General features: G+C 43.8%; 1 protein-coding gene across 1 annotated transcript in view; it reads right to left on the bottom strand.

Annotated features, from left to right (window-relative positions):
* Wdr33 (WD repeat domain 33) overlaps positions 1–16824 on the bottom strand; it is a 114694-nt gene that overhangs the window by 13534 nt on the left and 84336 nt on the right. The window contains exons 8-16 of the mRNA XM_006977946.4: positions 14734–14860; positions 13029–13183; positions 12856–12934; positions 11726–11836; positions 7427–7521; positions 6754–6840; positions 6365–6504; positions 5163–5315; positions 3853–4938 (exon numbers count right to left, since the gene is read on the bottom strand). Of these exons, the coding sequence (XP_006978008.1) occupies positions 3853–4938; positions 5163–5315; positions 6365–6504; positions 6754–6840; positions 7427–7521; positions 11726–11836; positions 12856–12934; positions 13029–13183; positions 14734–14860 (2033 nt within the window). The remainder of the gene's footprint in view (positions 1–3852; positions 4939–5162; positions 5316–6364; positions 6505–6753; positions 6841–7426; positions 7522–11725; positions 11837–12855; positions 12935–13028; positions 13184–14733; positions 14861–16824) is intronic.

Below are 16824 nucleotides of genomic sequence, written 5' to 3'. Positions count from 1 at the left end.
AGGTGAGCCACCATGGCCACTTAGTATTTGTTCTGATTCCCCACATTGCCCAAAGACCTTGGAGCAGGAGTCTTAACAAAGCTAAACTAGACAAACCAGGCATGGTGGCATGCACCTTCGATCCTAGTACTTGGGAGGCAGAGGCAGATCTCTGTGAGTTCAAGGCTAGCCTGGGCTACACAGTAAAACCTTATCTCAAACAAAGATAACAAAACAAAAGCAAGACAAAACAGAAAGTATCTGGAAATTCTTTCATACAGAAAATACACTTAATAGCCTGGCATGTGGCGCATGCTTTTAATCCCAGCACTTGGAAGGCAGAGGCAGGTGGATCTCTGTGAGTTCAAGGCCAGCCTGGTCTACAGAGTGAGTTCCAGGATAGCCAGGGCTTTTACACAGAGGAACCCTGTCTTACTGACTGGCCTTTGTATGAGAGAGACTAGCACGGGTTCAAACCTCAGTAGTAAAACTACTCACATGTCACAAACCAGTCAGTCACATGAATGGACAGTGACAGTGCAGTCTTGGTGTCAGGACTCCACTAATGTACAAAAACTAATTCATTAAAATGCTCATTAGATATGGTCTATAAACCCAGAACTCGGGAGGCTGAGGCAGGAGGACTCAGAGTTCAAGGCTGGCCTGGGTTACATGATGAGTCCATTTTAAAAAACAGAGAGGAAAATGCCATCAGTAATGCACTGCCAGAAATTTCTGAGGCTTTGGCTTTAGTGTACGTGCATACATGCATACATGCCGAGGTCAGATGTCCTGCTCTATCACTCTTCACATTACTCCCACGAATAAGCTCTCTCACTAAACCTGGAAATAGGCCAGCAGCCAAAAGTCCCATGATCCTCCTCTCTTCCCTCACAGTGCTGGGGTTCCAGACGCGAGTGTGACCATGCCCAGCTTTCTAATGTGGGTGCTAGAGATTCAAACTCAGGTCCTCATACTCCTGTATCAGTTGCTCCTATCCCATGAGCCACCTTCCCAGCCCTCAATGGCAAAAATGTCTAAACCGCTTTGCTGCCCACTTTTACCCTGAACAGTTCTTAACAGTGTCTTTCTTTCATGCTGCTATTTTAACACCCGATTCCACTGAAGTAAAGCAATGAAAAAACCACTTGATCAAAGTGGGGAAAGTCAGACTTTAGGATATAAGAAACAGGAGCAAATTTTCCATCAAGAAAATTCTGAGATTTGAAATGCCCTAAACACAGTATCAAGTCTTTCAGACTCATTCTAGTAATTCAAGTCAACTAGAAATTTTGGAACCATGATGGTTTTCATGTATAAATTTGGCTGTCCTCTAACATGTCTAGAGTTTCATTCATCATATAACAGTAAGTTTCTTAGTTTTATAATCCTCCAAAATGAAAACTATTCTTTCATAAACAAACAAACAAACAAAAAAAGCAGTTAATAACTAGAGTAAGTAGTATACACATGCAAGTACACAGTGAATTAATAAGCTATATAATGGGCAATGGTGAAGCACACACGCCTTTAATCCCAGCACTCGGGAGGCAGAGGCAGATGGATCTCTGTTCGAGGCCAGCGTGGGCTATGAAGCGAATTCCAGAACAGCCAGGGCTACACAGAGAAACCCTGTCTCAAAAAACCAATTGATAGACAGACAGATAGACTGATCTACACACACACACACACACACACACACACACACACACACACACACACACTATGTGGAGTTTTAGAGCAATTTAGGATGACAGCTCTGAACTGTATCCAGTTCATTCTAAATACCATAAGGTGGAAGTGACTCAAATGACATTTTCAAGTTTTGGGAAATCTACAGAATACGACATCACATGCTCAGTAAATCCAATGGTTACATTTCACACTGTAGCACATCTGTGTGCCAAGGCACACGTGGAGGTTAGAGGATGACGTGCGGGTGCTGCTCTCCTACCATGTGGGCTTGGGGGACTCATACATCATCAGGTTTGCTTGGCAAATGCCCTGACCTGCTGAGCCATCGCACTGGCCCAAATGGCTATTTTTAGACCATGGACTCTCAGTGGAATCTGGAAAGCACAAGAGGACAGGGCTGTATGTGCTGAGAGGTACATTGCCTGCCCAGCATGCACGATGGTCCTGGGTTCCATCTTCAGCCTTCTCCTTCCCCAGTAAAAGGTTAAGGGAAAAAAAATGGGTTCTTTGTTTTGTTTGTTTGAGACAGGGTTTCTCTATGTAGCCCTGGCTGTCCTGGAACTCACTCTGTAGACCAGGCTGGCCTGGAACTCACCGAGATCCGCCTGTCTCCTGAGTGCTGGGATCAAAGGCGTTCGCCACCACTCCAGCAGCTCCCCCACCCACCCGAAGAAAAGATTTTTATTTTATTATCTTTCCCACCCCGTATCCGAGTGTCCTTCAGAGCAGAGCTGTGGGGTCCTTCACTTACTGTTGTGTGCCCACAACTGAATTCTAGCAAAAAGCCCAGCTGTTCATTCCCAAAAAATACAAAGACTGAGAACTTCAGAGTCATCACCTCATAAGCAAACACTACTAAATCCACCCACGCCCCTGCTGTCTTGTGTAATTCACCCCCAAACAACTTAAAACTCTCTTCACACTATCTCTCAAGCAGCAAATAATGACTGAGTAGCAAAACTTCTTGAAGAGGGAGTCCTTGAAAAACAACCAGATACCTACACAAATACTCCTTCCTACAAATACTACTTTTAACTTTATAATTTGGGGACTGGGCAAGATGGTGCACACCTTTAATCTCAGCATTTGCAAGGCAGAGGTGGAGGGACCTCTATGAGTTTGAAGCCAGCCTAGTCTGCAAAACAAGCTCCAGCCAGAGCTATACAGTAAGACCCTGTCTTACAACATATATAGATATATGGGGGATGGTTTTCTGACATGTGTTCAAGGATGACCTTGAACTCCAGATTCTTCTGTCTCCAGCCAACATATCCCACATGCTAGCAAAGCATTTTGTCAAATAAGTTACAGCCTCATGATCCTGCAGATGACAACAGCTTGAAGAGAATTTAATGCACAAAGCATTAGTTTTGAGTGCTCTGGTCTGGAATCAGTTCTTCTATAAATGCATCCACTGAAATGAAAATAGTAAGGCAGATGGCTTTCAGTATCCTCCAACACCCTCAGGCCATCTTTAAAAGTGGGCATTTGCCACACACACACACACACAGTAAATAGATATAAATGAATGTAATTAAAACAACAATGACAACGTGTGGAATGGCTGAGAGGACCTGCTATCACGTCTAACCAGGTGAAGCAGATTCCTGAGGCCCAAATGGGAGGAGAATCAGTTTCTACAAATACTCCTCTGACCTCCACATGCTTGCTATGGCATGTGAGCATGTGCACACACATGCACATAAAGTAAGTAAATGGAATTTTAAAAAATTTAAACTGGAGTGGACAGAAATGTTGAAGGTGGACTGCTTACGTGCAGGTCCATGGAATAATCAGACTAAAAAGTCCACAATAGACTCCAACAGTTGTGGAACTGCCCACAATCTAACACACTCCCCTCTTAGAGCCACAACTCTTTGGAGCCTTGGCACAAGTAACTGTATTCCATTGAAAGCTGATCTGTTCTGGAGGAATCTCTGTGAAAAATAATAAGGTGCAAAGTAAAGACACATGAGATCTACTTAATGACGGTGTAACTAGTTCCACATCTCCATCTCACCACGTTCCTCCAGCCAGGCTACCACTGTCATAAGCCACTATTGACACTTAAAGATCAGGTGAGCCCAGCTCTAAGTGCTTTTCCGCATCCTTACGAGTACTGTGCAGTACAGAGTCCATTCCCATGTGTTAATGCGTTCAACAGGAAATGAGTAATACCTGATTGAAGGGAGCCCGGGGCCCATCACCTAGCAGAGGTGTTTTTTGCTGCTGGAATGGTATTGGCCCTTGAGATGGATGTGGCCCTCTTGCCGGGTTCTGTTGTCCCTGAGGTCCAGGGGGTCCTTGCATGCCACCCTGGGGTGGAGGTCCCAAAGAGCCCTGGGGCGGCCCCTGCTGTCCTTGTGACCCTGAGGGCCCTCGAAGTTCCTGTGGAGGGCCCAACATGGATCCCTGTGGTGGAGGCCCCTGCAGGCCCCGCATCTCCTGCGGACCTCTCATTTCCTGAGGGCCATGTCCCAGCAATCCACTTGGAGGATGAGGTCCTCTCATCTCTTGAGGTGGGTGGCCAATCATGATCCCTTGAGGAGCAGGACCCTGGTTCTCCCGAGGTCCTGGAGGCCCCTGCATTCCTCTTGGATTCAGTCCCATCAAAGGTCCCTGAGACACTGGACCTTGGATTCCTTGAGACCCTGGTCCACCCTGTATCCCATGAGGATGAGGAGGTCCTTGCATTCCTCGGGGACCAGGTGGTCCCTGCATTCCTTGAGTACCAGGAGGCCCCTGCGGGCCCATGTGGCCCTGAGGAGCAGGTGGACCTTGGGGGCCAATGTGACCCTGTGGTCCAGGTGGACCCTGGGGACCCATATGACCTTGAGGACCAGAACTACCTTGAGGTCCGGGTGGCCCTTGGGGACCCAAAGGGCCATGAGGTCCAGGGTGCCTCTGCATTCCTTGGGGACCGTGCATGTCTTGAGGCCGAGGCAGTCCCTGGGGAGGGCCCTGGGGTCCTTGTGGTCCCATGAATCCTTGTGGTCCCCCACCTCCTTGATGCAATGGAGGGCCTTGTGGTCCCATTTGTCCCTGGGGTCCAGGAGCTCTGAACTGGCCCTGGGGACCTGGAGGACCCATCTGAGCCACCAATGGCATCTGCTGAGATGGATGAGGTTGCTGAAAACCTTGAGGAATCTGAGATATTGGACCTTGTCCAGAAAAGGGCTGAGGTCCGAGCAGAGGGGTACCAGACGAGGGTGGAGGCTGGATCTGATCAGCCTGTTTCTGTGCAAGCCTTTCAATTTTAAGTTGCTGGAAAGGGGAGAAAAAAAAATTAGTGTACAGAACAAATAAAATAAGCTAAAGCCCTCAAGTAAGACTGCTATACTGCCTTCTGACATCCACATGCACACCATGCCACATACGTACGTGTACACACATGCGTGCACGCACGCATGTATCATTAAAAACAACAATAAAGAGTGTGGAAAGGATATCAATAAAAGATGCTACCTCTACTTTCTTAGCTTACACACCTCTAAAAGCTGTGGATTGGTATACTGTAATGTGGCCATTTCTTGTTCAATTTCTGCTTGTGTTTTTTTCTTCTCTTCCAATTTGATATCCTCTTTCCTATCATTCAGTACCTCATTTGGAGCAGGAATTGGAACTTTATTTTGCATCCAGGCCTTAGGAAAAAAAGAAAATTAAATGAGAGACAAGCATGAAAATTATGATAGGTTGAAAATATTCTCTAATATCATCAGTATACGTGGCTGAACTGTCTTCCCCTCTAAAGCCAATTCTTTGTAACATAATTGAGTGTGGCAGGTGCATTAGTCATTGGAAATTACTAAAATTATGACAGCTACAAGCTACCCTTCGGTATCCTCAAAAGTTCATATGGTGATGGGTTGGTATCCAGGTGATGACTTTGGGGAGGAAGTGAAATCCTAGGAGGCAGGGGCTTGAAGGAGTGAGTCGGTAATTGGGGGTACACCCTTGTAGGGGATACTGAGACCCAAGCTCCTTTCACCCTCTCTGCTCTTTGGGAATTAGGAAGTGAGCTTTATTCTGCAACATGCTCCCCATCATGATGTTCTCTCACACCACAGAACCATGAACCTTCTGAAACCATGAACCAAAACAGACTTTTTTATTTTTTATTTTTTATTGCAGTTATCAAGAATACAAGGCTTTGAGGCTGGAGAGATGGGTTCAGCAGTTAAGAGCACTGGCTATTCTTTCAGAGGAACCAGATTCATTTCTCAGCACCCACATGGCAGCTCACAACTGTCTGTAACTTCAGTTCCAGAGGATCAGACAACCTCACACAGACATACGTGCAGGCAAAATACCAATGAACACACACACACACACACACACACACACACACACACACACACACACACACACACGAATGCAAAGCTGCTAGCCACTTGAGTATTTGTATCAGTGAAGCAGACGACAGCAACATACACTGCCTGCTGATTCTTTCTCTTCCCTCTGACAATGTAAATGATAAAAATGAGGTAATAATAAGAGAAGGCAAAGAGAAGATGGATGTGAAGCTCAGGATTTAACTTTAAAGCAGCAAATGGTAAGTATGTTTAAAAGGAGACTATGGGCAGAAGGCACCCAAAGGGCTGACGGGCTTATCCAAAGGCACCTACTTCTGAGCACCAGTGAAAGGATCCAGCCACAGACCCCTCAGCACAAGGTGCTGTTAGTGACTCACCTGCTGGAACTGAGCAGGAATGGGCTTTGCATAAGGGACCTTCTTCTGCGGAACCTTCTTCTGATCCTTTTGCATCACTTCCTCCATTCCCCAATCTAGGCCTGGAATTGTCATCTCGATTTCATTTGCTTCATCTTTCCCTGAAACCACAGAAAGAACAGTTAGTCCCTTAAACGAAAGAATGTAGCAACTTAATAAATGAACAAATTGTTGGAAGCAACATTTTTAAACTTTATATAGTCTGAATTATTTTTATTCAAAATCCTCAACATAAACCATGTGAGCATTTCAACACCATTTATTAACAAACTATTTTACCATGAAAATAAGATAGAGGTCTACAAAAACTTATAAAAAAAAATTAAATGGATGAACATAACTGCCCTTACCCATCTGTTCTTGCTCCATAGCTAATTTCAGTTGTTCTGGTATTCCCATCCCTGGGATGACTGCCAGGCTATTAGGTTCCAGGTCATCTACAAATAATATAACCATTGTCAATAGAGAGTTTCATAGTGTTCCCTACAAATGATGCTCTATAAAAATAAGTAATATCACTGGGTGCAGTAGCACATGCCTTTAATCGCAACATTCAGAAGACAGAGGCAGTAGATCTCTATGAGTTCAAGACCAGCATAGACTATATAGCAATAGCAAGTTAAGTCAGTCAGGAATACACAGTGAGACCATGTCTCCAAACAAAACAAAACAAAAAAAGCAAGCAAACAAACAAACAAATAAAACAAGTGGTATTGCTGGTGAGTTATAACTCAATAAATTATAAAATTAAAACTAAGGCTGGGTGAGCTGATGCACGCCTTTAATCCCAACACATGGGAGGCAGAAATAGGCAGGCCTCTGACTCCAAACAAAAAACTACATTATTTGGTGGCTGGTTTATTTGATGTGAGGGTTGAGAACAGGGCATCAAGCATGCTGGGTAAATACTGGATCACTTAGTTACATCCTTTGCCCCAAATTAGTTTCGTAGGCGTCTCCTACAAAACTTACTAGTTTATAATGGGATATCAGGAGACTTCACAGGACAAATTTTAGTCTTACCATACTCTACTCCATCCTCCGACATGCCAGGTAAAAGGTTCAGATTATAGCGATCTCGCATCTTATCACCAGGCCGGTTTCGAGTCCAGAATTTGCTGATGAAATAAAAAGTAATGGGAGAAAGAGCAGCATGGTTTCAGTGTTTCCTCTAGGCACAATAGCTCAAATAAGTTTTTAAAATATCGTTCTTTGAAATATTTTAATCAGAATGCAAAACAAAATTTAAACAACCAAAGTTAATGTTTAATACTCCATCTCTTTATTATAATACACTATGCCAATCACTACAAAAATGGCAGATTAGATGCTGTAACTCAGTGAAGGCATAGTGTCAGAAACAAGAAATAACAGACTCAGGCTGTGTATGATGGGGCTCCCTTGTAATCCCGGCACTCCGGAGGCAGATGTAGGAGTAGCAGCAGCTCAAAGTCATTTTCAGCTACAGAGCAAACTGGAATCTAACCTGGTTTACATGGCTCTTGTTTTTGTTTTCGTTTTTTAAAAGGTGAGGATGGAGACTAGAATCAGAGGAGAAAATGAAAACATCAGAAACACAGAATGGTAAAGGGCTGGAAAGTGTGAGAAAAGAAGGAGTAGGAAGTAAAGAGAGAAGCTTATTTTAAGCTCAAGTGAGATCCACAAAATCCACGAGCACTGGGCCCTACTGACGCCCTGCCTGGGTCATCAGCCGCTGCCATCAGAGGACAGACACTGGGCGGACTGCAGCGGGGATGCTTCCATTGCGGGGGGGGGGGGGGGGGGGAGACACGATACTCCAAAGGGACAGCACTGGCTGTGAAGACCTCCACAAAAGTGGAGTATGGGAACCTAAAGCTAAGATTCTCATTGAGCTCAAGAATATGGAAGGCATCACCTCAGCCACTGCCTATTCCAGCAACAACACAGAACACGGGACCTGTCCCGAATCTGGCACAATGTAGCCATAGACAGCAAGTATCCCCACACTGTTGAGCATTGTCAAAAAGCAGCTCCCATCTGTTTGGGAAGAAAACACCCACAACAAATATAATTACAAGCATGAGTACACAGAAATCCCAGTGTGGAAAGTGTAATCTCTCCATCAGAGAGAAGAGGGTGACTGGCCGTGGAGCTGAGCAGAATGAGGGTTATCTCAGACTGGGTGCCTCCTACAGAATAATGAGTCAAACAAACAAACTCTTCTGTGGTTTGGGTTTTGTTGTTGTTTTATCAAGGTCTCCCTGTGTAGCGCTGGTTGGCTTGGCCTCAGATTCACAGAAATCCACCTGCCTTTGCCTCCTGGAGTGCTGGGATTACAGGTGTACCCCACCACAGAAACTCTCATCAGCAGGGATCTAACCTTTTGAATTACTGAGACCAGCAGCTCTCTCTCCACCTGCAGAGCCAGCTACAAAAAACCAAAGGGTAGGGAAACCACAGTCACCCCAGCTGGGAAGAAATACTATGATGTACTATTTCCCATTTCCTTTAATTTATCCATTGCGGTGGAAGAAAATCACTTGATTCTAACTAATCACAAATACTAAGATAACACATTTAAAGGAGGCCACTCAAACACTTGCCCAACCCCAATTTCTTTAAGACCTGCAGTAGTTTGAGCCAGGTTCAACCCCCCAGGCTCTGGTGTTTGAACACTTGGTTCACCGCCAGCAGCACTAGTTGGGGAGGTGTAGGTGGCACAGCCTGGCCAGAAGTCTGTCCCTGGAGATTATACACATAGCCTTGCCCTGCTTCCAGTCCTTCCCCGCTCCACGCTTGCAGTTGAGGATGTGACCGCTCAGCTTCCAGCTCCTGCTACCATGCCTCCCGCTTGCTGCCAGCCTCTGCCCTGCTACGATGTACTCCTATCACTCTGGAACTACAAGCCCAAATAAACTCTTTCCTAAGTTGCCTTTGGCCATGGTGTTTTGTCACAGCAAGAGAAAGGTAACTAATTAATACATTATCTCAGTGAGATTCTCTTGGTAGCAACCCTGAAATCCAAGAAAGCATGGAACGAAATATTTCAAGCCCTGAAAATAAAGTCCATACCAAATTAAAGAACACATTAAGTGGATACATATCCATCACAGATAGCGTCAATTGTCAATGGCACAACCCTAGACACACCTGGGAAGAAACCTCAAATGAAGAACTGCCTCCATCAGACTGGCCTATAAACATGTCTGTGGGCCTTTTCTTGATTATTCATGATGATGTAGGAGGAAGGGCCTAGGCTATATATAAAGGAAGCTGAACATGAACCTGAGAACAAAAAAGTGAGCAGTGTGCTCCATGGTCTCTGCTCCCAGTTTCTGCCCTGACTTTCTCAGTAATGGAATGTGACCCAGGAGCTGTCAGATGAAATAAACCCTTTCTTCTCCAAGTTGCTTTTGGTCATGGTGTTTATCACAGCAACAGAAATCCTAACCAGGACAATGTCCAAAGTGGCTTCATCCCAGGAATATGACAGATTCAATGGATGCAAATCAATAAATGCAAAGCAATACATGAATAGAGTTAAAGACAGGAGTCACATGATCATCAATAGATGTGGAAAAGACCTCTAACAAAGTTCAATATCACTTCATGATAAAAGCCCTGAAGAAAGTAGGAACAGAAGGAAGGACAAATTCCTCAATATAATAAAAACTACACATGACAAACCTATAGCCAACATTATAGTGAATGGGAAAAGGCTGTGAAGTATTTTTCCTAAAATCTAGAAAGAGACAAGGATATCCATTCCCCCCCCTCTTTTATTCAAACAATGCTTGAAGTCTCAGCTAGAACATCAGGCAAGACAGTGAAATAAAAGTGAAAGAAATAGGAGAAGTCCCAGTCATTTGTACTGGCCGATGACATGCAGATAGTTAAAAGATCCCTAAAGATCCTACCAGAACATTCTTAAGCTAGATAAGCACTTAAAACAAAGTAAAAGGATACAAAGCAATCTTCAAAAAAAGCATTTCTATATACCAATACTGAACTGTCTGAGAAAGAACTCTAAAAGTAACAACAGCTTCAAAAACTTTAAAAAAACAGACATGACAGCCCATATCTATAATCCAAGTACCTGGGAGATGAGTATCAGGATAAAAAGTTTAAAGCTTCCTTGGCTACACGGTGAAATTCAAGACCAGCCTGGGAATAACATGAGACCTTGTCTTAAAAAGAAGAAAGAAAAAGAGGGGAAGGAGAAAAGAAAGAGAAAGAAAGAAAGAAAGAAAGAAAGAAAGAAAGAAAGAAAGAAAGAAAGAAAGAAAGAAAGAAAGAAAGAAAGGAGGGAGGGAGGGAGGGAGAGAGGGAAGAGAAAAAGAAAGAAAAGAAGAGGAAGAGGAGGAAGAGGAAGAAGAAAACTAACCAAAGTGATGAAAGACCTCTACAATGAAAACTTTCAAACACGGACTAAAGAACTAAAGAAACTGAAGAACATAGTAGATGCATTAACAGAATACTGTGATGTTAAAAATGATTAGCAGACTCAACCCAATCCCCTTACAACTCCAACGGTATTCTATACAGAATTCAAAAGGGCGGGGGTGGGGGGGTGGGGAGGTGTCTAAAACTCATGGAAATGAAAATAAAAACCAACAACAACAATAATAAAAAAAAATAGCCAAATTAATCCTTAACAGAAAGAATAATAATGGAAATACTATAATATTTGATCTCAAATTATACTACAGACACACAGTTAACAAAACTGCATGATACTGGTACAGAAACAGACATGTAGACCAGCAGAATAGAACAAAGAACTCAGAAATAAACCAACAGGTCATATCCACTTAATTTTTTTAACAACGGTACCAAAATCATACACCAGGAAAATGACACTTCAAGAAACAGTGCTGAGAAAACTAGGTGTTTCTCTATATTCAGAAGAAAGGGGACAGAGGAGAGGGGCAACTAAGAACAAAGGCTATTTATTACATGTAAGAATGAATATGAAACCCACTTATTTGCATGAGAACCCTCCCCGCCAACAGTGTCCCCTATAAAAGTATTTCTAAAAATAATTTGAAGGGGCTGGGTGGCGGTGGTACACACCTTTAATCCCAGCACTCGGGAGGTAGAGGCAGGCAGATCTCTGAGCTGGACGCTAGCCTGGTCTACATAGAACTCCAAGATAGCCAGAGCTATACAATGAAACCCTGTCTCAGGAAATAAAAAAATTGAAATATAAACCAATATATACATATACATATATACATACGTATGTATGTATGTATGTATGTATGTATGTATGTATGTATGTATGTTTCCTACTACTCCTTGAGTACAGACATCTCTTAGTATTTTCAGTATGGTACTCACCTGGTATGGTCATTTGAGCCCGAGCAGAGAATATGTCCAAGAGGATGCCAAGCCAAACTCCAGATCATCCCTTCATGAGCCATCTCCATCCCACCTACTTCCTTCTCTACCCTGTACAGGCACCAGTGAAAGAAATTGTTAAACCGAAATTCCCAGGAGAACACTCAAAACAAACGCACACAAAAAAAAAGAACAGTAAAAACATCAGATATTCTTTAGCATTAAAAGAAGTATCACCATCTCTACTGAGTCTTGTCAGTGCTGTGTGTTACACTAGTTTTTCAGCAGAAGTAGATTCGCCCAGTCAAACAAAAGGGAACCACAGAAAAGCACGCTTCATAAACTATTTCAACTAAGGAATCTACTTTATTCTTCCATAATGATATCTACATCCAAAACACAAGTGCTGTGTCTTCCACTCCATTCGAGATTTACAACATTGAAACGTGCAGGGCACTTTCTCCGATATGGACACGTTTGCACAGAGAAATCCAACACTGATCCTATTTATATACACTTGAGAACTCTTCACAACACTCTCCTTGCAGTCATTTATAGTCATCACAGCACTGTACACAATATAGTACATTCTGTGGAGGCCAATTCAAAACAGACTTTTTAATTTAAATTTAGTTTATTAATGTGTGTGTGATGTGTATGGTTTGCATGTATGTGGAGAGGGAGAGTATGTGTGTGCACACATGATGGTACACAAAGGGAAGTCTTAGTGAAATTTTAGGAGTCAGTTCTCTCTTTCTGCAATGGGTTCCAAGAACAGAAATCAGGGTGTCAGGCTTGCACCATGAATGTTTCTTACCTGTTGAGCAGTCTCACTAGCCCAAGACCATTCATTTTCATCTGCGTCTCTTAGTATATTATCTGTCCAAAATCTGCCCTGAAGGACCCTGTCTTCATACTTGGAGAAGTTGGTCACATGCAATGGCCATGTGCGGGTGCTTCTCAAGAGAACACCAATGGAGTCGGGAGTCAAAACACCCCAGTCCCCAGCCACCGAAATTTCCCTAGCTGAGGCCCGCAATACAAGAGAGCCAAGACCCTTCCGCTGCCATACAATGTGGAATGTGCACATTGGCAAACGCTATCACTTTCCCACAGTAAATGGTACATACCCAACATGCCAGAATAACAGAGAGCCATCAGACCCGCCACTGGCAAACAGTCCTTCGTGAACAGGATGCCAGGCTACAGCTGCCAAACCAAACAAGAGAAAGAGGACATGACTACAGAGTGAGACGGCTGCAGGGAAGGGTCACCAAATGAGAAGCACGTCGCAGGCACACACCTGTGGCTTCCTTCTTGTGACCTCGGAAGACTTGAAGCTCTTCTTTCAGGTTTCGGATATCAAAAAGCTTACAGAGATGGTCACGCGATGCTGTGAGGAGCCAGTTGCCATTGAGGTTTAATTTCACTTCCATCACTGTGTTCTTATGGGCGTGACTAGAAACGAAGCACCGAGAGAGTACAGCATGTCAGGATGCAGAGCAAGCATCACTTAATGGAGATGGTCCTTTTGGTTGAAAGCACGTGGATGAAGATGGTGAAAGGTGTGGCCTGGTAGTAATAGAGCATGTGACCATAACTAGATAAGATCACACTGAAAATATACTTGAAAACTCTTGTCAGTGCCAGGAATGGTGGTACACACCTTTAATCCCAGCACTTGGGAGGCAGAGGCAAGGCGGACCTCTGTAAGTTCATGGCCAAGTTGGTCTACACAGGTTCCAAAACATCCAGGACTACATAGAGAGACCTTGTCTCAAAAAGAAAAAGAAGAAAGAAAAGAAGAGAAGGAGCAAGAAGAGAAAGAAGGAGAAGGAGGAAGAAATAAAAGAGGAGAAAAAAACTCGAAAAATAAAATGAAACCACCTCTGTGGATGACAGAAATGAAGTCTAGTATCTAAACACCACTCTCAAAATCCAGCTAAAAGGGCAATGGCGATGGGATTCTGCTGGACAGAAAGGTTCATCTGGAAACAGGGGAAGTACTTGGAATAAATACACTGATACTCTATCATGTTCATCAGATTTTAAAAACTGAAGTTTCTCTCATTTAGAGAAACTTGACCTATGGAAGCAGACACTAGTTTACAGATAGTCTGAGGGTTAATTTGAACTAAAGGCATGAATGCTTTGTCCCAGGGCCTGCATAATGCTTCCATCCAAGGGTTCACAATGAACTGTGTGTGGCCATGTTTCACAGTAGCCTTGTCTTAACTAATTTGAGGTGTGGATGTTTCATTTCCAATTAGGGCCAGGATATGGTGTCCACATGCTCTAACATAACACACACATGTAACTGTAACAATTACAAATAATGCCAAGGAAAACCAGAGCTACCTAAGTAAGCAAGTCTCCAAGAGAGGGGAGACAGAGATGGGGAAGAGATGGGAGGTGGGTGGGGATAGGGAGGAAAAAGGAGAGGAAAGGGAGGGGGAGGGGAGAGGTAGAAGAGAACAGGAGAGGGATTAAGACAGGAGAGGGAGGGGAGAAACAGGGGAGGGGACAAGGGAAGGAGAGACAGAAAATGGGAGAGAGAAGAGAGAGAAAAGAGGACAGGAGACGGGAGGAGGGGGAGCAGGTAAAAAGGAGAAGTGAGGGAGGGAGAGGAGAGGAGAGGAGGGAACTGGCACACAAATGAAGAGAAATCTTTGTATTCAGATGGAGTGGGCCAGGGGAGGTGGGGCCTCGGCTGGAAGGAGGCGCAGGTACTAAGACCACAGGTGACGGGTGCTCTGAGGAGACTCGGGGACAACAGGAGAAACCTCCTCTTCCCACCAGTCCACAGGATAGCCCAGTAAAACTTAGGTCTGGAGCAGAACAAGTATCATCTTCCTTCACTAGAGACTTAGAAAGAAGTCGTATTTAACAAAACATCCAAAGACGCGACTCTTTGTGTCCAAACCACAGGAGAAAGCTAAAAGTCAAGTGATGCAGGCTGCCTTTGGTCCCTCTTCTTCAAGGGACAAGGTAGGGTTCCTATCACTTACAGTGTTGCAAGACTCTGCCCAGTCTTGGGATCCCAGAACTTGATTGGCTGTTGGCTATCTTTACTTCCTGAAACGACTAAACCTTTGGTTGGATGCCAGTCTACACACTTCACATCAGCACCGTGACCTGTTGGGAAACAAGTCAGAACAAAGCCTCAGTGGTCATATGCATTGCAAGTGGGGCTCCCTTCTAAACGACAAAAGCCAAAAACCTGGCAGATGAGCTGCTTTTAGTGTTTGGTTGACTCGAACTTCCTGAAAAGCTCTTGGCCGTCTGGGGCTCTGCTGGACCAAGGGCCAGCTCCCCTCCGATGCTGCCGTGCTTGCGGCCAGCCTAGCCTTCTTCTCTGGGAACTACATGAATCTTCCTCACCTACCTGCTGGCGGGTCAGCGAGGCTTTTTGGAAGATGCATTCTGTAGGCTTTTTAAGCCTTTAATGCTATTCCTGATTATGTTAGTACTAAGAGTCAACCTGTACTGCTCAGTTCAGTGTACCTTCTTCACGGTAGTCTGGGCAGGTTTACACACTGCCACTTTCTAAACAGAAAGACAGTAAGCATATTCCAGGTTTTTTGCTGTTGTTTACTGAAATGCAGGAGGAGAAACAATGTCTGACTGGTTCACACATGAGTTAATATGTGAAAACAAAGAATTAAGTTACTAAAAAGCACCAATGTGAAAAGTCAACTGAACAAAGCAGAGCAATGTTTATGATTTCTGAAAGGCTGTACTGTACAGGGTCAAGTAGTATTATGTGGTAAATGCATTTAAAAGGGAGTGCAGAGTGAGAACTTTTCCAATAGCTCCCTCCTTCACCTGGAGCAAATCCAAGTCCTGTAAACTTCAAGTGAGAAGGGAAAAGAAGGAACGAACAGAGATTAAAAAAAAAAAAAAAAAAAACTAAGGAAGGGAGAGACAGTCAAGATATTGGAAGTAATCTACATTCATTCAGAAGGCAAAATGCGTTTACCCTGTGTATCACATGGGTTGAGCTCAGACCAGTTCTCCCTCACCCCCTCCCCTAAGGCAGGTGGGGAGGGTACACCAAGAGCAGGAAGCACGCATCCTGTGATCTCCAAAGGATGTTCAGAAGAAGTTCTCTAAAGAATATGTTGATGCAGTGTGTTTTTAAATGTTCTTGAGTAGAGTTCAAATATATTCCAAAACAATTGCCATTCAGCATAGTACTCAAAGGAGTATAATTAATTCAATGGTGTGACTCAAATGTCCATAATACTAAGTTTTTTAATTGTTGAAATCAATACACACTATCACTGTGGCAAGCAGACATGTGAATGTTTAAGTGACTATGTGCATACCCAGGTAACAGAGAAAGATAAAAAGTACAGACACCCACCTGAAAGGTGATCCTTCCTTCCCCATGTGTTTCTGTTTCTATTATCTTAACACTGAACGTATTTTATAACTAAGGTATGAGGATAGGAAAGGGAAAGGAAGCTCTGTAGACTCTGAATATTATTAAGAAGAAGAAGTGGGTACAAGCAAGATGTATCACTGGGTAAAGACACTTGTCACCAAGCCAGAAGTGTTTCATCCCTGGACTCTACATGGCAGAAAGAACCAATTTCCCCAAATTGTCTTCTGAGCTCCATACATGCATCATATACACCCCTTCCCAACATATACACAGGGACATATACACATTACATAATTTAAAATGTAATGTAATTTTAAAATTTAATTTTTAAAAAAATTAAAAATATAATTTTTAAAAAAAGAAAGTAAAAAAGGACTGGTATGTCTGAGCATGGTTGTACATGCCTACAGTCTTGGTGTTTGGGAGGTGGAGGCAGGGGGATCAGAAGCTCAAGGCCAAACTCAGCCGCACAAGTTAGAAGATAGCCTGTGCTACATGAGACCCTGTCTCTAAAACAATAGGGTCGGGGGCCCAGTGAAGTGGCACAAGTCTTCAGTCCCAGGCAGAGGCAGGCTAGCCTGCTCTACATAGAGAATCCCAGGCTAACCAGGGCTACATAGTGAGATGCTAGCTATTGCAAACCAAATAAAGCAGGCTCAGGGAGATGGCTTCTTGCTGAAGCATGAGGGCCTGAGCTCAGATCCCAGCACCC

Source organism: Peromyscus maniculatus, chromosome 19 (genome assembly GCF_049852395.1).
Source record: "Peromyscus maniculatus bairdii isolate BWxNUB_F1_BW_parent chromosome 19, HU_Pman_BW_mat_3.1, whole genome shotgun sequence".
In the NCBI taxonomy this organism is placed as follows: Eukaryota; Metazoa; Chordata; class Mammalia; order Rodentia; family Cricetidae; genus Peromyscus; species Peromyscus maniculatus.
This window is presented reverse-complemented; position numbering and strand designations above follow the sequence as displayed.